Source organism: Erinaceus europaeus, chromosome 6, assembly GCF_950295315.1.
Source record: "Erinaceus europaeus chromosome 6, mEriEur2.1, whole genome shotgun sequence".
NCBI classification, from domain to species: domain Eukaryota; kingdom Metazoa; phylum Chordata; class Mammalia; order Eulipotyphla; family Erinaceidae; genus Erinaceus; species Erinaceus europaeus.
The window spans coordinates 44,156,899-44,177,245 of NC_080167.1; the positions used below are offsets into that span (position 1 = coordinate 44,156,899).

The window sequence follows — 20,347 nt, forward strand, 5'->3', positions numbered from 1 at the left end:
ACAACAATAAACAACAAGGGCAACAAAAGGGGAAAAAATAGCTTCCAGGAGCAGTGGATTTATAGTGCAGGCACTGAGCCCCAGCGATAAGCCTGGAGGCAAAAAATATTTATATATAGTACTATTTTGACAAGTCCACAACCAGTATTTCCTCAGAAAATGATTTTGGAAAACTTGGCAAATATTTATATAAAGAAAGAAGAAGGGGGAAAAAAAAGACCCAGAATAACCAACACAGTATTGAAGGAAAACAGTTGAAAGACTGACAATACTTGACTTGAAGACTTACTATAAAGCTTCCATAAATAATTTAAGACAGTGTGGAATTAGTGAAAGAATATACAGAAATATCTATCTTTGACAACAGAGCAAAAGCATTAGAATGGAATAAAAATTGCATTTCCAGTGATGAATATCTGTTCAACAAATGATTCTAGAACTAGAAATGTACATACACAAAAAAATTTAATCTAGTACCAGGCCTTAGATCCTTTGTAAAAAGTAACTCAGTGGAAAACATATCTAAATGTAAAATGCAAAACTTCAGGACTACTAGAAGATTATAAAGGAGGAGAAAACCTACATGCTCTCAGCATTCCTGTAAGTTTTTGCATTTAACACCAAAGATGCAATCCATGAAGTAAAAATTGATATGCTTGACTTCATTGACATTTAAAACTCTGCTATATGAAGGAGACTTCCCGTAGAATGAAAAACAAGTCACATACAATGAGAATAGGCAGGCATTTCTGATTAGAGGCTGGTATCCAAAATATTAAAAAAAAAAAAAAAACTCTTAAAAGTAACCTCAGCAGCATAAAAACAACACAAAACAATCAGTTTCACTTTTATTTACTGGTGCTAAACAATCCACAAAGAAAACTAAGAAAGCTATCACAGTTACCATAGTACCTGAAGAAGAGTAAAACATCTTAGAATATTCATTAATTAGATAGAAACAGACCAATCAAGAAAGAAGATAGAGATGGAGAGAGTAAAGACCCCTACAGTAAAGACACCTACAACACCGCTTCACTGCTCGTGGAACCTTCTGAGAACCTGGGTCCTTGTGCATTGTAACATGTTGATCTACCAAGTTTGCCACTGCCTGGTCCTGACAGTTGACTCTGATCCAAGTATTAGGTCGATTTGATGTGTGCGAGTGTGCTGTGAGAGAGATGAGTGTGTTTCCTTCAACTCAAATGTCGGGACAAGTAGATTTACACATCCAAACAAGTTAATTTGAACCTGCACCTCACACCATAATAAAAAAATTAACTCAAAATGAATTATTCTCATTATTATTATTGTGTGGTTATTACTATAAAGTCCATTGTATAAGACAGATTGTCATGACCTTGGGTTTAGCAATGGATTCTTGGAAAGCATAAGCAACAAAGCAAAACATTGTTATTTCTTTCTTTCTTTCTCTTTTGTTTTTAGAGCATTGTACTTCTAAATTTTTCTAAAGATAATCTCATTAGAGTCACCATCTTCTTGTCTTACAGGGATGAAGTATAGGATTTCTAATCTGCCACTAGTTAGTTGTATGTTACTTTGATAGCCAACTTTACATTAGATCTTTCGAACTTATTCATCCTGTATATTTTAAGTTCTATACACTTTGACCATTGCTTTCCTATTATCCTATACCCTAGTCCTTGATAATCATCATTTTACCCTTGTTTCTTTCCTTTTCTTTCTTTTTTTTTTTGAGTGGGTTAATGCTTTACAGTGCAGTCATTGACACATAAATATAATTTCATTATGCACCAGTACCCCAAAGTTCTCTTGGCCACTCCTTCCCTCTCCTTGCCCAGAGTGCAGTACACCATGTCCAGTTTATGTTTCACTTATGCTCTCCCTTCCTGCTCCTATTTGTTAAGTCCTGCTTATAAGTAAGATCATTCAGGACTCATCTCTCTCTTTTTTGCTATCTTACATTTTTGTGCCTGAGGCTCCAAGGTCCCAGGTTCAATCCCCAGCATTACTCTTGCTTCTTAAAGTTTGGCTTATTTAGATTCTGCATGCAGGTCAGATCATGCAATGTTTAAGACCCTGTTTTTAAATAAGGTCACATTCTGAGAGCCCGGTAGTTAGTACTTCACCATCTGAATTTTTGAGGGACATAATCTAGCTATTATTGCATGTATTTTTCACTTAGGGGTTTGTTTTTTTGTGTGGTGAATTGCAGTAGTTCAGTTTTATTCATCTGCATGTTTCAACTCAGTTCTTCCAACACCATTTGTCAAACAGACTCTCCTTTCTCCATTTAATAGTTTGGGGTCCCCTACCAAAAACTAGATGTCAATAGGAATGGGGGCTAATTTCTGAGCTCTCAATTTTATTCCACTGGGCAGTGTGTCTGTTTTTGTTCCAGTACCAGAAGTTTTGATTACAATGGCCATATAATATAGTTCGATATCTGGGAGTGTGATGCCTCCAATTCTGTTCTTTTTTCTCAAGATTGTGTTGGTGATTCTAGGTATTTTCTGGTTCTAGGTAAACATTTGTAGCTTTTGTTCTATTTTCTAATCTAGAGTAGTTGTTCTTCTTCTAGCGTTTGCCCTTCTTCCGTAGCCAGTCAACAGGTCAGGTTGAAAGCTGTCAGGAGCTGCTTGTTGCTGGCTTTGAAAGTGACTGGGATCCATGTGGATTTAGTTGGCTAGGAAGGATCGTCAGTTTCCCCAATAAATGGGTACTCACGGGATGCACCACGAGAAGGTCGATCCAATGCATCCCATCTAGAGTAGTGAAGCCCAGTGACAGTGACAACAATAAGGGGAGGAGACAATTAGATTTTCACTCTCAATCTTTGTACTAAAAATAATGGTATAAAAACTAGAAACAGGACTGGGTTGTAGTGCACCTGGTTGACGCACATGCTACAGTGCTCAAGGACCCAGGTTTGAGCCCCTACTCCCCACCTGCAGAGGGAAAGCTTTGTGAAGGGTGAAGCAGTAATGTAGGTGTCTCTCTCTGTCTCTCCCTCTCTATCTCCCCCTTCTCTCTCAGTTTCTCTCTGTCTCTATCCAGTGAGGGAAAAAAACAATATAGAGGAATATACAGTGAGAAAATATTCACAACATTTGGCAGGCAAAGGGTAACAGCACGAATGTACTATTTTATGTGACATTCCAGATTACTAAAGAAGTCCTTTATATTATCAAAGCTATTTTGACATTATATTACTATAGATGAACTGAGCTTTTATTATTTTGTCTATAGCAAAAGCAAATAAGTTACTCACCAGGCATGTACAGCATAGAGCACCAGCAAGAAATAAGCAAACTAAAGACTGATTTGGAAAAGAAAAGTATCTTCTATGAAGAAGAATTGTCTAAAAGAGAAGGAATACATGCAAATGAAATTAAAAATCTTAAGAAAGAACTGCATGATTCAGAAGGCCAGCAACTTGCTCTCAACAAAGAAATCATGATTTTGAAAGACAAATTGGAGAAAAACAGAAGAGAGAGGTAAGAACCAAGTTATTTGTATCACTAATGAATATGTATTGCAAAGCTGTTATATGTCAAGAGAATAATTAGCATGCCTTACCCCTCAAGGAGAAAAGACAAGATTGGTAATAGAAAGTCACAGCACTGGTTTGATAGGATATCAAATGAGATTAGTATAGGAGCATCTACAAAAAAACGTACAGAAAATAAGTTTGATAAGTTTAGGGGTTTTTTTGATAATTGTTCATTTTATTTTTTAAATATTTTATTTTATTGACTTTATAGGGCAGAAAAAATTGAGAATGGAAGGAAAGGGAGGGAGAGAGAGAGAGGAAAAGAGAGACAGAGACCTGCAGCCCTGCTTTACCACTCTTGAAGCTTCTCCCCTACAGGTGGGGCTTGGGGCCTTGAACCCAGGTCCTTATGTACACTGACTTGTTCACTCAAAAGGGTGTGCCACCACATGGCCCAAAGTTATTTTTGACTTAGGTCGAAGAAATGAGAAAGCTCTATCTGTGGAAGCGTGTCTTTATGCTCTAAAGGAAAAGGTGAGCATGACATATTCAGGAAATGATGTCTCCTCTACAGTGAAAGCATAAAGAAAGATAAGAGTGATGCATAATGGGCCAGAAAGGAAAATAAAGGCCAGGTCATGAAAGGGTGTAAGGAATTTGGACTTTACCCTAAGGTCGCTGAAGGAAATTAATGATTATGTTCATCTTTTTGAAAGTTCACTCTATCTATTGTGTGAAGAATGAATAGGAAGAAACAGACTACAGATAGGAGTTAGGCTGTCAGAGATGAGGTAACTGCAGCCAAGACAGAGATCAGACAACAGAAATGTGGGGACTCAGCAGGTCTACTGAGAAGACATCCTGAAAAGCATAATAACCAGTCATAAGAAATGAGGAGCAGGAGAAGTTATTCTTGATAGAGGTTCAATTTTTAAGGTGCTAGATGCTGTTATATTCTTTACGTATATTGGGATTCTGGTTACTTTCAGTTTGGTACACACATTCAACAAAGTGTTAGAACCTATTATATGTCATAGGCACTGGAAACATAAACAGAAAAAATTATCCTAATGGGAAGACAACAAAAACAAGTTTTTCAAAAAAGAGGATATTAGATGGTGATACTTTTTAATAGGATGGACAGGGGAGAGGATAACGAGAAGGTGACTTATTAGTAAGGATCAACATGTGAGGGAGGTACTTATAGAAATGATAAGTACCTTCTACTAAAAGAACAATGTTCAAAAACTAGTGAGAAAGTAAAAATATGATAATGGTTTAAAGATCTGTAGTTTTCAGGAAGTTGTAGGAAAATAGACTGAATAAGAAGGGTACAGGGGAGTGAAACTATTCTGCAATATAATAGTGGATACATGTGTACAAAAACCAATAGAATGTACAACAATAAGAATGAACGCTATACTGAGGTTGGAGTGATAATGATGTGTTAGCATGGGCTCAGTAATTGTAACCGGTGTACCTCCTAGTGGATGGTGTTGATTGTGAGGGAGGCTGTGCATATTGGGGACAGCACTTGAGATTATGAAAAATTTCTCTAGCTTTGTCTCAACATGTAAATGCAAAAATTATATATATACTATATATATATATATATATTCTATGAAAATAATGTCATGAATAAGGAGTCCTGTGTGGGTATGAGAGTTAATGGGGGCAATATCATGTAAGGCTTGTAAATCTTTTATAAATTGCAATAGCAAACTTGGGATGTTCATTTGACTGTTTACTCTGAGTAAATCGCTACAGGGAAGTACTGCATGCATGTTAGTGACAAAATTGATTATTCATTAGATAAGAGATAAAGCAGTGAAACTGTTTAGAATGTTAGGCCTATTAATCCAGGCAAAAGGTATTGGTGGCTTGTGTGTGGGGCTATAGCAGAGTTAATTGTAAGAAATGTTTCAGTTTTCTAAAAGTGATGAGTGATATTTGCTGATGGACTACATGTGGGATAAGAAAGGAACAGAAAGAATTAAGGGAACTCAGTCCAGGGACTGAGGTTTGGTGTTTTATCAAGAGTTACATGATGTCATTTACAGTGGAAGAACACAGGAAAATGAGGGTATTTTAATGAGCACATTTTAAACAAAATGATTTAAGAAAAAATTGTTACTTTCAATTTTAAGGGAAAGTATTGAGAAATGGAACACTCAGTACATATACAGATTTTCAGAATAAAACATGGTATAACGACCAACTTAGGATGTCATTATTTTACCTTTAGCTCAAATCTTTTCTTTTTCCTTTCATGTTTTGAATTGTGCTAGTCAAAGTGAAAGAGAAGAATTTGAAAATGAGTTTAAGCAACAGTATGAACGAGAAAAAGTGTTATTAACTGAAGAAAATAAAAAATTAACAAATGAACTTGATAAGGTGAGTGATTCAATCTCGTGTCAGTTGATTACAAACTAAATGTTAAGCTTTGTGATAGGTACAATTTTACATATGAAGTACATTTCTAGTTTAACACTTCTCATTCTAAGCAGGGGGGAAAATAAAGTAATGATTTCTTTTATATAGGAAATAGCTCATACAGGAGATTTTCTGTTGTACAATCTATAAAGAGATTTCTCTAGAGAAAGAATTGTGCTTATCTCATTCTTTCTTCCATATAGTCATTGAGCCTTTAAACTTGATTTCACTTTCAGTTTATTTTCTTTTTTACTCTATTCTCTCATATTTTCTCTTACTCTGTCATGACTACATAAACAAAAGTTAACCCATGGCAAGAATAGAAAAGATTTGTGATGTGAGATAATCAACAATATCATAGACAGTGCATTTACAACAATCTATGTGAGAAAGATAATAATAAATTAGACTTCATCAAATTGAAAGACAACCTTAAGAAAATGAAAAGATGAACACAGATGAGGAGCAGACATTTGCAAAGAATTTATCTAATAAATGAGTTGTATCTGATTATGTGAGGAACTCGCAAACTTCAACAATGATAAGCAACCCAATGGAAAATGGGGGAAGCTCAAATAGGAGATGAAAACCTTATGAAAAGTGGAGAAATTTTGAATACAGATTTCATGAAAGACAACATGTGAATAGCAGATATGATCTTGAAAGATGCTCAGTATCAGGAGTCAGGCGGTAGCGCAGCAGCTTAAGCGCAGGTGGCACAAAGCGCAAAGACTGGCGTAAGGATCTCAGTTTGAGCCCCCGATCCCCACCTGCTGGGGAGTCGTTTCATAAGCGGTGAAGCAGGTCTGCAGGTGTCTGTCTTTCTCTCCCCCTCTCTGTCTTTCCCTCCTCTCTCCATTTCTCTCTGTCCTATCCAACAACGACAACAACAAGAACAACAAAAGGGAATAAATAAATAAGTTAAAAAAAAAGAAATATACTCAGTATCATTAATCCTTAATAAAATGAAAGTTAACATCACAGTAAAATACTGCTATGCACCTTTAGAAGGGCTATTATCAATAAATGAACAAACCAGTTGTTGGCAAGAAAGTAAAAGAAATGGCTGGAACTCATAGACTGTTTGTAAAAGTATAAAATGCCGGGAGTATAAAATGCCCGGAGTCGGCCAGTAGTGCAGCAGGTTAAGCGCAGGTGGCACAAAACACAAGGACTGACTTAAGGATCCCGGTTCGAGCCCCCGTCTCCCCACCTGCAGGAGAGTCGCTTCACAGGCGGTGAAGCAGGTCTGCAGGTGTATGTCTTTCTCTCCTCCTCTCTGTCTTCCCCATCTCTCTCCATTTCTCTCTGTCCTACCCAACAACAATGACATCAATAATAACTACAACAATAAAACAATAAGGACAACAAAAAAGGGAATAAATAAGTATAAAAAAATTTTTTTAAGTATAAAATGCCACTTTAGGTAATCATTTTAAAATTTCTCAAAAAGTTAAGCTAGTATATAATATGTTAATATATTTAATTTACAATATATTTAATATATGAGCTAGAAATTGTCCTGTAGGTTTATCTACTAGAATTAAACTAGTCCCCTTTAAAGACTTGTCTATAAATGTTCAAAGCCTCATTACTTAGCATAGCAAATACATTTTCTAGAGGTAGTTTCATAAACAAATGCAAACTTATCTTAAATTTCTTTCAAAATAATGCAGGAAGAAGAGTAAAAAAGCTAGAGTACAAATGAAATGATTAACATTGAAATGGTAATTGTCAGACTTGGGAAATGTGCTCTTGGAATTCACTTACCTTCTATTGTCCTTTATTATTATTTTTTTATTATTTACTTTCCCTTTTGTTGCCCTTGTTTTATTTTTTTGTAGTTATTATTATTGTTGTAGATGTCATATTTGTTGGATAGGACAGAGAGAAATGGAGAGAGATGGGGAAGATAGAGAGGGGGAGAGAAAGACAGACACCTGCAGACCTGCTTCGCTGCTTGTGAAGCGACTCCCCTGCAGGTGAGGAACCAGGAGCTCGAACCAGGATCCTCATGTTGGTCCTTGCAGTTTGTGCCATGTGCGCTTAACCCGCTGCACTACCGCCTGACCCCCTTATTGTCCATTTTTTATGTGCTTGAGGTCATATGTTCTTTTAAAGAGAATGGCAGTGACATAAAGGCATTTTCAGACCAAAAAGGAGAAATTACCAACACAACTGTGTGGTTCTTTGAACAAATAGATAATGCTCACAAATTTAAATGGTTCACTACAGAGAGTAAGGGAAAAAGCAAAAAAGGAGAATTCAAATTCAGTAACCATAGATGGATGCATTGTAATAAGACCTCAGCAAGATAAGTATTTTAATTAGAAATGATGAGTTATCAGATTTGACAGGAGGCATCTGAGTATCTTGAATTCCTGTTCCCTAAAGCCATGTACCTGTGTTTTCAGCTTACTACTTTGTATGAGAACTTAAGTATGCACAACCAGCGATTAGAAGAAGAGGTGAAAGATCTGGCAGACAAGAAAGAATCAGTTGCACACTGGGAAGCTCAAATCACAGAAATAATTCAGTGGTGAGTACTCTACTAAATTTTGTTTTGTACATGATTTTTGGGCATACAGTCAAGTTGCTTGGTCAGATAAAGGGCTTCAGTTTCATTCTTATGTACTTCTCAATCCAAATTTCCCAAAACCAATTGATGAAGAGATTCTCTCCATTTTGTCAAAAATTAGATGTCCCTAGGTGTAGGAGCTTATTTCTAGGTTCTCAATTCTATTCTTCTGGTCACTATGTCTATTTTTGTTCCTATAGGTGTGTGGGCAATATGATAGTATACACAGAGTACCCTAAAGAATCAAGCAGGAAACTCCTAGAAATTATTAACCAGTATCATAGGGTTACAGGTTACAAAATTAATATAAAAAAATTAGTGGCATTTCTCTATGCAAACACCAAGTCAGAAGAAATTCAGAAGTCAGTCCCACTTACTATAGCAGCAAAAACAATCTAATATCCAGGAATAAACCCAACAAAAGAAATGAAAGACTTGTATATTGAAAATTGCAAGTCACTATTTAAGTAATAGAAAAAGATACAAAGAAATAGAAAGGGGGGTCAGGCGGTAGCACAGCGGGTTAAGCGCACATGGCACAAAGCACAAGGACTGGCATAAGGATCCTGGTTCAAGCCCCTGGCTCCCCACCTGCGGGGGAGTTGCTTCATGGTGAAGCAGGTCTGCAAGTGTCTTATCTTTCTCTCCCCCTCTCTGTCTTCCCCATCTCTCTCAATTTCTCTCTGTCCTATCCAACAATGAACAACATAACAACAGTAATAACCACAACAAGGCTACAACAACAAAGGCAACAAAAGGGGGAAAAATGGCCTCTAGGAGCAGTGGATTCATGGTGCAGGCACTGAGCCCCAGCAATAACCCTAGAGGCAAAAAAAAAAAAAAAGAAAGAAAGAAAGAAATGGAAAGATATCCCATGTTCATGGATCAGAAGAATTAACACCATCAAAATAATTATTCTACCCAGAACCATATACAGATTTAATGCAATCCCCACCAAGGTCCAACCAAATTTCTTTAAGAAGATAGAACAAAAATTTTATGCAGATTCAGAAAATACTTAGAATTACCAAAGCAATCTTTAGAAAAAAAAACAACAAGACTAGAGGCATCACACTCCCAGATTTCAACATAATCCAAACTTCCTGGTATTGAAACAGAAATAGGCACAGTGACCAGTGAGCTAGAATTAAGAGACCAGAAATATGGACATCTAATTTTTGACAAAGGGGCACAAGTTAAATGGAGAAAAGAGAATCTCTTAAACAAATGATATTGGGAAAATTGGCTTGAAATATGCTGAAGAATCAAAATGAACCACTTCGTATCACTCCACACAAAAGTAAATGGTTCAAGGATTTAGATGTTAAACCACAAGCCATCAGCTATTTAGAGGAGAACATCGGCAGAACTCTTTTCAACCTAAGTTTTAAAGGCATCCTCATCAAGTCCATTCACAAAAAAAGGGGAGGGGTGTTGGGTGGTAGCGGGTTAAGTGCACATGGTGTGAAGCACAAGGACTAGCATAAGGATCCCAGTTTGAGTCCCTGGCTCCCCACCTGCAAGGGGGTCACTTCACAAGTGGTGAAGCAGGTCTACAGGTGTCTTTCTCTCCCCCTCTCTTTCTTCCCCATCTCTCTCAATTTCTTTCTGTCCTATCCAACTACAGTGACATCAGTAACAACAATAATCACAACAAGGGCAACAAAAGGGAGAAATATAGCCTCCAGGAGTAGTGGATTTGAGGTGCAGGCACTGAGCCCCAGCAATAACCCTGGAGGCAGAGGGAGAGAGAGGGAGAGGGAGAGGGAGATGGAGAGAGAGAGAGAGAAAAGAAGAAGAAGAAGGAGTAGGAGAAGAAGGAGAAGGAGTAGGAGGAGAAGGAGTAAGAGAAGAAGAAGAAGGAGAAGAAGAAGGAAGAAGAGGAGGAGGAGAAGAAGGAGGAGGAGATGGGAAGAGGAAAGAAAAACAAAACAGAATAGCTTTGCTGTTACATGACCCTGATTTTTTTTCCTGCAGTGTATTATATCTCAAAGTAAACTTTTGAAGATAGTATATACTTCATTTTAAGAAGGAGGTGGTATGTTTTGATAAGATAGACTGGCATAGTCCTGTTAAGGAGAAATACTAATATTTCTAGAAACTTCTATACACATGTGTCTGTCCATATTTATCTGGCATTCAGTGTTAGACTGAAGGGTGTTAGTTCTGGGATCCAGGAGTAGAATTTTACTTATTTATCAAATAAGAGTAATTTTGGACTTTGCTGAAATGACTAGCTCTAGTTTGTAAGTATCTGCATTTACAGTTCTGAGAGAGATGAGATTAAACCTCTCCCCAGTTTTCGTGAAGTAATCATACCATGGTAGACTTTTTGAAAGAAGATATTTAAATATATCTTTAAATTTCTGTGATTCTTTTTATAAAGTGATACTGCATTTTTTTAATATTTATCAGTATTTTTCAGAGGGACCAGAGCACTGCTTAGCTCTGTCATGTAGTGCCAAAAATTAAACCTGAGGCCTCAGGCATGCTTTAACTTGCTGTATCAAAGGTTGCATTTTAAGAGTATGTAAGATTCATTTGTATGTCTTTAAAAACTAGCATTTATACACACTACATTAAATTGACAATTTAAAGTTCTATTCTATCCATGCATTTTTTTTTTCCTCCAGGGTTAGCTGGGCTCGGTGTCTGCACCATGAATCCACCGCTCCTGGAGGCTATTTTTCCCCCCTTTTGTTGCCCTTGTTGTTGTAGCCTCGTTGTGGTTATTATTATTGCCATTGTTGATGTTGTTCGTTGTTGGATAAGACAAAGAGAAATGGAGAGAGGAGGGGAAGACAGAGAGGGGGAGAGAAAGATAGACACCTGCAGACCTGCTTCACCGCCTGTGAAGCGACTCCCCTGCAGGTGGGGAGCCGGGGGCTTGAACCAGGATCCTTACGCTGGTCCTTGCGCTTTGCGCCACATGTGCTTAACCCACTGCGCCACCACCCGACCCCCTATCCATGCATTTTAAAGTAATATATACCGTACTAAAGTTTTCCTGTCTTACTTTTGTAATTTACATATATTTGTATTCTAGGGTCAGTGATGAAAAAGATGCACGAGGATATCTTCAGGCCTTAGCTTCTAAAATGACTGAAGAGTTGGAAGCATTAAGGAATTCCAGCCTGGGGACACGAGGAACAGTAAGAACTTCCATTCTGGTGGCAACTTGTCACGTTGGGTTGGCTTGGGCCTTGAACAAACAAACAAACAAAATCAGAGTACTTGTGCAGTTTATGTCAGCATTAGCAGTTTATCAAGTTTTTCATAGAAAATTGAAATCCAAGTTTTTCCCACTTTAGGAACTTCTAGGACATAACTGTTTGCCTACCGTGTGTATGAGTAGCCACTACTGGCAATAACTCTAAAAGACATATTCAGTTATATATGGCTCTATTGATTTCTGAATTTGATGAAAAATAGTGTATTTTCTTTCACAAGTAGTGTTTTGTACTATACTATCCTGTTATTAGAAAAAAGGTATTACTATCAAATAGTTTCCAAATTTACTACATCAAAATGGTAAAAGCAAGGGATAGAACTAAAAGCATGCTATTTTGTAGGATATGCCCTGGAAAATGCGTCGTTTTGCAAAACTGGATATGTCAGCTAGATTGGAGTTGCAGTCAGCTCTAGATGCAGAAATAAGAGCCAAACAAGCCATACAAGAAGAGCTGAACAAAGTCAAAGCTTCTAATATCATAACTGAATGGTAAGAATGAATAATACAGTCTTATTAGAATAATTTCAAATTTGGTCAAAAAATATTTGAAGTTACTTGTTTATTTTCAATTACTTTTAAGTGGCAACCAGAAGAAGAAGAAAAAAGAAAAAAAAAACAAAACCTAAAACTGAAGATTTGAAACACATAGATACTTTCAAGCCTTAATGCAGGGATTTAAATAAAAACTTGTTTTCATCTGATTTGTCCATAAAATTGAGTGAATATTATTAATTAATATTGTGTTATTCACTTCCCCCACTTATAAAATTTGTTTGATGCCTGAGACTCTGAAGTCCTGGGTTCAATCTCCCACACCACTCTACCATAAGCCAGAGCTGAGCCATGCTCTGGTATTAAATAAATAAATAAGTAAAATTGTCTGACTCAAATATTATTCTGTACAAATTCAAAATTATCATTTTCAATACCATACTGGTATAAAATTCAATATCAGAACAAAATATAGTCATCTGAAAATTCTGGCCTCTATAGATTAAAATTAAGTTAAATTGGTAGTAAATGTCTTTCTATTGTTACTATAACTTTTATTTTGTAATTTTAGTTATTTTTCATGTCAGTTGATATATTGAAAAAAAAGGCATAGCCTAGACTGGCACCTGGATATTGTGTCTGCTTTGCCAAGCTTGCTACCCAGGTTCCAGCTTAGCCACCAACGCACTGGAGGAAGCTTAAGTGCTGTGGTGTCTCTCTCCCATTCTCTTTCTCTTTCTATCTAAAAAGGGTGAGCTGATACCAGGAAGCCTGTGAGACTGTTAGCTGGTAAATGAATATTTCCCCCAATTCTTATCAGAATAATAGGTCATGTTATAGTGCAAATAAATTAATGAAAATGAATGTCATATTTGGATTGAATATAGATATGATTCCAGAGTAAGTCTGTACAAGCATACTGAAGGGCAGTAGAAAGTTCATGTTGCAAATTAAAATGTGTAAATTCTAAAAATCCACTTGGTGCTCAGAAAACCTAAGGTTGAGAAGAGCCATAGACCCATAAGTTCTCATTTTAATGGTGTTAGATGATTAATGTTATTAGTCCTCAAACTGCAATCATGAATGTTTTCACTCTGATCAGAGGCCAAGTACATGGCTCTTCATGGTCTTATACACGCATGATCCCACCACTTCCGGTCATCTTTCTTTCCCTTTTTCTCTCTTTATCTCTCTTTCCTTTTTCCTTTCTTTCTCTAGGACAGGTAAAGGCAGAGAGAGGAAGAAATGACACTACAGTACTGTGCCACCATCTGTGCAGCTTCCCCCAATGCAATGGAGCTCCCTGTGTCACAAGGGCTCAAAATGGGGGCAAAGCATGGGCTCTCATGGGTGAACAAAACCCCTGACTTAGTGGTAGCCCAACTGAGTAATGAACTCTTCCTGTACATTATCCCTGTGTAAACTAAGTGTGCTTTACTTGAGCATGCTTATGTAAAACAGAAAAGGGAAAGCCTTTACCTGGGAGAAGGTGAATAAATTCTAGCATAAAGAATTGCTGAAAATAACCCTGGAGGCAAAAAAAATTGCTGAGTATATTTTTCTCTGCTCTAATTTGGAATAAATATAATCATCTTATGCCTAGAGTGTATGAGCTTGCACATGAGTTCATAAATCAAAGATGAGGATCAAACTGAATTATAAGCTAAATCACAATATGTTCCACTTACAAAGTTCTCTTTGAAGGAAATCTCACAAAACTCTAAAATTAACCTTTTGGTTTTAGAAAATCTGTTCAGTAGTTTCACACGGAGTCATTAACTTTTTAATTTAAAAAAGCAGATGTTAAATAGTTTAGAGGTCAGATAGCTCACTGGACAGGGTATACACCGTGCTGTGTGCTCAGCCGAAGATCCAAGTCCTGACCTCACATGCAGAGGGATGGTAACATGGGGAGAAGCTCTGAGGCTATGGTCACGCTCTTTCGGTCTCTCTTGCTCTTGCTCTCACACTCTGGCTCTCTTTTTCTGGCTTTCTATTTAATGGAGGCAAAAAAAAAAAAAAAAAAAAAAGGTCAGCCAGGAATCAGTGAAATTATGCCTGAATGGTATTCTAGTTCCATAAACAAATGCATATATTAGATTTTGCTGGCGACGTTGTCCCTTTCTACTCAACTCTGCTAATGTAGACCAAAAGGAATATAAACAATATTTAAATGAATGATCCTTAGCTGTATTCCAATAAAACTTTATGTGTAGAGACAGTAGATGGCAGATTTGTCCTTCCTGCAGTAGGTTACTATTCCCTAATTTACCATGATGACATTTAAACCAAGTCCACCTACACAAATGATAGCTCACTAGTCAAAAATAAAAATAATGACACTTTCTCCCTTTCTCCCTTTGTTAAGTAAACTGAAAGATTCAGAGAAGAAGAACTTGGAACTACTGTCAGAAATCGAACAACTGATAAAGGACACTGAAGAGCTTAGATCTGAAAAGGGTATGGGAATGTGTTTTCCATAGAACTTAACATTCTGCATGAATCCGTCTTACTCCATAAAAATCGGCATAATGTAAATGGGGCAATTGTTCTTACAAACAGTTCTGGTACTCAGACACTTAGACACACTTAATAGACTGACCTCTCAGTCATTTTGTTTTACCTAATGAATATTGTTTAAAGATTTCAAAGCAACAGAGCAACTCACTTTGCTATAAATTTGGATGTTTTTAGTACATTGGGATATTTCTTAAAAAATAATAATGACATTTTTTAAATTGGAAATTTTTTTTCTTTTTTTCCTCCCTCACTGGGGCTTCACCTCTCCATGTCAACTTTTTCAGAAAGACACCACAGCACTGAAGCTTCCTACAGTGCAATGGAGGCTGAACTGGAATTTGGATTGTATACATGACAAGCAAATACACTATCCAAGTGACCTATCTTATTGTCCCAGGAAAAAAATATCTTCTATTTTACCCTTTTGCCAAATACAATAGATGATGTACTTCTAGGGTAGTTGAGGGAAAAATATATGAGATTACTGGTAATTAAATTAATCTGAGACTAAAAGGAAACTCAGTGATGAAAATTCTCTAGACATTTCACTGTATTCTCCCATATTTGATTGTTAAGTTGTTTGTCCTATGGAATCCCTCAGGATTTAGTCTAATTTTCCTGAGAATTAAAAAAAATTTTTTTTTTGTCTTCAAGGTTATTTCTAGGGCCCAGGTATGGGCACTATAAGTCCACTGCTCCAGGACGACATTTTTTCCATTTTTTTATTGGATAGGACAGAGAGAAATTGAGAGAGGAGAGGAGGATAGAGAGGAAGAGAGAAAGTAGACTCCTACAAACCTGCTTCACCACTTGTGAAGCGACCTCCTGCTGGTGTGGGAACTGGGGGCTCAAAACAGGGTGCTTTCACTGGTCCTTGCACTACATACTATGTGCACTTAACCCGGTGTGAAACACTGCCCATCCCTAGCCCCTGAAAATGTTCTTTGAGCATATTTTCATTAGTGTGAAAATAAACTCAGAGTTCTTGGTAATTCTATGATGTGAGAGAGGTGTGTGTGTGTGTGTGTGTGTGTGTGTGTGTGTGTGTTTTCTGGGACCTAACTGCTCTGGACCAACTTTTTCAGATAGAAAAACAGTCAAAAGGAGAGAGGGAAAGATACCAAAGCTCCCTCTAGTGATGTGAAGGGCTCCTCCAGTGCTAATGGGGCCAGCCTCAAACCTGTGTTGCACACGTGACAAAGTAGCCCACTCCCAGGACTGTATCTTGTTGAGCTGATCAGTTACTATTTCAGGGACAGAAAATAGTTAACCTGGCAGAGTTACCTTACCATAGATGAGTCCCCAGCTAGAAGCCCCAGTCCTATGTGGGAGGACCATGAACATAAGGGAAGCTGAGGTGGCAAAATGGTGCTATTGTATCTCTCTTCCTTTCTCACTCTCTGTATCTGAAATTAAAAGAATGTAAAAGTTGACCCAGAAGCTGAAGATTCACATATGCAAAAAGTTACAAATATATATATATATCTACAACATGGTTGTAAACATATATATCCAGAGTTGCAAATACATATATCTACAACATGGTCATTAAAAATGTGAAGATTTCATTTAAAAATTTAAGTGCTAGTTTTAATAAATGAATCACTGTTGCATTGCTACTAGAAATTAATTTTCCTAACAAAAGTCAGTATTTCTGACTGAACTAAATAAAACTAAATAATGGTGTTTGTGTTATACCTAAGTACTTCAGTGTCATTTCCCAGCCCTGTGACACAAAGTGATGTAAAACTGGTTAAGTCTTTGCACTTGCTATTAAGTTTTAGAGCAAAGAGTATGGATGTAAAGGAACTATAATGTACTATACTACTTAAATAATACAATACAATATCTACATAATGAGAGCAAGGACTTTTTCTGCTTTATTCCCTATTAATCAAAAGCAGGATTCGGCATATAAAAAAAGCTTTAGATAAATTATATATTGACTGAATTTCTGAAAATACTATCTTAATCTAGCAACTATGATTACTATTGTATTATATTATATATTTTATATATATTATATTATATTATATTATATCATATCATATTATATTATATTACTAGAGAGTAAGATGAAAAGTCCACAAATCTGTTGATGTCAGTTCCTGAGGATGTGGGCAAATAATGTGAAATTTGGTTGGTTTTGCTTCTTTCTTCTTATTTATCATTATGACTCCATGTATTCTTTTGAAATTAAGCTTATTAAGTCAATTCCACTGCCAAAAGATATAAATGAAAATCTTTGAATTAATCTGAGAAAAAAATGAGGATTTGGATTTTTCATTCTGTCACTCAAATAACAACTGAAATCAGATTGCTATCTTAATATAATTTTTTATGATTACGTATATTTGTTTTACCATGGCAATATTTTTTGCATGAAATATTAGTACAACTTATATGCTTGATAGACTTTCAAATCAGAGGCTTTGTTTGGTTGTAGATTAGCTCACAGTATCAAGACAGGCTACCCATGAAAGTGGGTTTTAATTGTTATAGTTTCATAAAGAAGTTGCTGCTGTCTTCTAGGTATAGAGCACCAAGACTCACAGCATTCTTTCTTGGCATTTTTGAATACGCCTACCGATGCTCTGGATCAATTTGAAGTAAGTACTAAGCTTTTTTAATACAGCCTGTGTTCATTATAAAATTTACATTGCGATTTTAAATTCTTTTATTGTACCCCACATAAGAGGATCTAGAATCTTACACAAAACAACAACCTATAAGGAAATGAACATGCTCTGCATTCTTATAGAAACCATAATCATATTTGTATTTAGGAAAACATCTATGAAAGCCCAAAATATGCCAGTCATTGTAATATTTAAAGGCAAATTTATCTCTTCTTCTGAGAAGCAAGAAATGTAATAGAAATTTTAACTTTTGAGGTAATCTTGACACTTTTTATTTTACTCCAAGGCAAATACACACAAACACACATGCGCACGCATCCAATGAAAATGACAAAAGCTTGCACTGGTACAGTGCTGGTTCTCATCCTAAAGTAATACAGTTATTTATTAGAAGTAAACATTAGAATGTTTTTCATTGAAAGAAATAATATGAAGTATAGTAGGAAAAGTCCAATATTCTTTGGTACTTAAATTCTTTGCTAAAAAAGTGTTAAATATATTTTTGTCTCTGTAAAATTTAAGCTAGTGGTTACATATTTCTACAACATTTGTGTTTCTTTATGGGAGATGCTGTTCTTGGTGCTGGAGGTCAAATAGCGAACAAGTACACAAAACCCAGTACTAAAAGCTTATGTTCTGTTAGAAACAGAGCCAGAGATTCTGTTGCTTATTTTTAGGTATTTCTATAGTGCTTATGTTTAATTTGATTATTAGTACTTTATCATTAACTTTATGTTATTACATTTGGGCACAGTATATGAATTATATTTCATTCTTTTGGGAAAGAGAATAAGAATCACTTTTAAAGTAATTAATGAATTTCTAAGTTTCTTGCAAAACAGTGGCAATGATTGCTTTACACATTTATTTATTTGAATTAATGCCATTTGCCTTTCTATTGTTTTACAAATTTTTGATTTATTATTTGTTCTTATTAAATTGCTTCATCCATATTTTCTATTTTTTTATTGCTGTATTCGTTAAATAGGATTCCTTTTCTTCTTCCTCATCTTCACTGATTGATTTTTTGGATGACGTAAGTCTTTGATTTTCAAACCAATGCATCCTTCAGTAAAAGAGATCAGTGAATTGATATGAAGAATTTGCCAAGTAATGTAGTCAGTTTTAACAACATCAAACTTTATAATTTGTGAAGCAAAATGTGCTTCATTCCTATCTTACATAAAATGAGTTTATAATTATTATACTTAGTAAAGATATACTTTGAAAAATGCTCTGATCACCAGACAATCTGCATGTCCATTCTTAGCAATAGTTCTGAATACTGGAATGCTTATTTGTTATTTTCTCCATTTAGGTCTATATAAATAGAGATGATGACTCCTTTTATTTTTTGTAGTGTTTTTATTATACATTCCCCTTTTCTTTTGAACACTTCACTGTTTGATTTCTATGCTAGATTTACTGTAAACTTCTCGAAGTGTAATCTGAAAGAGTAAAATATAAATTGGCCAGTGGCTATTGCCAATACACAATAACTGTGTACAAGTTAACTTTTCATGCTGAGAATTTATCTTCAAATGTGGGAAGTGATTTTAGTGAACATATCCACAATACAACTCTAGATTGACTGTATTGTCATTTTCTTTTCTAAATTACTCCTATCAGCTTAATTTAGAAACTCCTAATGTGTATCATTCATTTCTCTTACAAAGTCATACCTGATAGACTTTTTCTCTATTCTGTACTAAGTAGCACTTTAATTCTTGTCATAAAGCATTTTATTTTCCCACTGAACATTTAGTCTTTCCAGAAAAGGGAAAAATATATGGGCTTAAGTACAGAACTGTTTTCTTAAACCAGAGAACGTTCTGATTTTTTTTTATTCCTTGTGTTAAGTATAATTCTTCTATTCATAAGAGTTTTTAGTTTAATTTAAAAGAAATACTACATCTGGATTTTTAAGTTATTTTACATTGTTGAAATATTTATATCAGAGTATGCAAATTTCCATTCTAAATGGAAAAGAACTATTATCCCTGAAAGAAAGAATTATTCTGGTTAATTCTACAGTGTGATAAAGAACTATTTGATATACAATAGTATTTCATGTTTAATTTGTTGCATATTTTACTATACTAAAATACTCAACATGCTATTTCCATACAGATACCACTCATCTTTAAAAGAATGAGAAGAAAATCTGAATAAGTTAAATAATTTCTAGTTCTTTCAACTAGAGAAAAATATTTTTGTTTCTCCTTAGAACAAATTCTTCTCACCATTCTTTTGTTCTGTCATAGAAACTTTTTGATATAAAACATAGCTGTGCATATTTGGACAGATAGGTTAACTCTTCTTAGAAGAGTCCTGAGGGATACACATCTCCACATGTTGCCAGATGGTGTCCCCAGTGCCATCACTAGCTCCCACTTTTAAGTTTCTTCCAGAAACTCCTCTTCTTATCTTTTACCTACTACTACTAAGTACAAACTCAGTTCAGACACAACAGCCATATTTCACAGCAGTACAACAAGAAACTATAAAGTATAAAAGGAATTGACAAAGACTGCTAAATATTTATAATTCAGACATCCACTTTTAGAAGGTATGAGCCCCCTTCCACTTAAAAAAAATTTTTTTTTTTGTTATTAGTAGTATATTATAAGATTGTAAGATTATAATGTATGGTTATATACCACATTTGCTTCTTAAACTTCCTTTTAGCAGTTTATTGGATAAATGCATAAGTTGACTCAAGTCCTGTCTCTAGGTTTATGGTTTACAACATGTTGTCTGACCTATGTCCTGTTTCATCTGATAAATAGGATATTTGTTGATACTCATGTCATAAGGTTGGTTGAGAATTTAAAGGAACAATATGTGAAATGTTCTCATTCTTGTAGATTATCATTTCCTTGTTCTTAATAGGTTGTTCCCCCACCCTACCTGTGTTCTTTAGTTTCCTTTCTTTCTTTTTTTTTTTTTTGCTTCCAGGGTTATTACTGGGGCTCTATGCT

General features: G+C 35.6%; 1 protein-coding gene across 18 annotated transcripts in view; it reads left to right on the forward strand.

The window, feature by feature from the left end:
- Positions 1–20,347, forward strand: part of CDC42BPA (CDC42 binding protein kinase alpha) — a 244,023-nt gene that overhangs the window by 154,437 nt on the left and 69,239 nt on the right. For 12 of the 18 annotated variants that reach the window (XM_060192090.1, XM_060192086.1, XM_060192092.1 and 9 more), the window contains 8 exons: positions 3,229–3,476; positions 5,761–5,866; positions 8,320–8,444; positions 11,530–11,635; positions 12,056–12,204; positions 14,576–14,667; positions 17,260–17,336; positions 18,355–18,402. In XM_060192090.1, coding sequence (XP_060048073.1) covers positions 3,229–3,476; positions 5,761–5,866; positions 8,320–8,444; positions 11,530–11,635; positions 12,056–12,204; positions 14,576–14,667; positions 17,260–17,336; positions 18,355–18,402 — 951 coding nt within the window. The remainder of the gene's footprint in view (positions 1–3,228; positions 3,477–5,760; positions 5,867–8,319; positions 8,445–11,529; positions 11,636–12,055; positions 12,205–14,575; positions 14,668–17,259; positions 17,337–18,354; positions 18,403–20,347) is intronic. The other 6 variants (XM_060192088.1, XM_016193132.2, XM_060192089.1 and 3 more) reach the window with 1 other exon arrangement.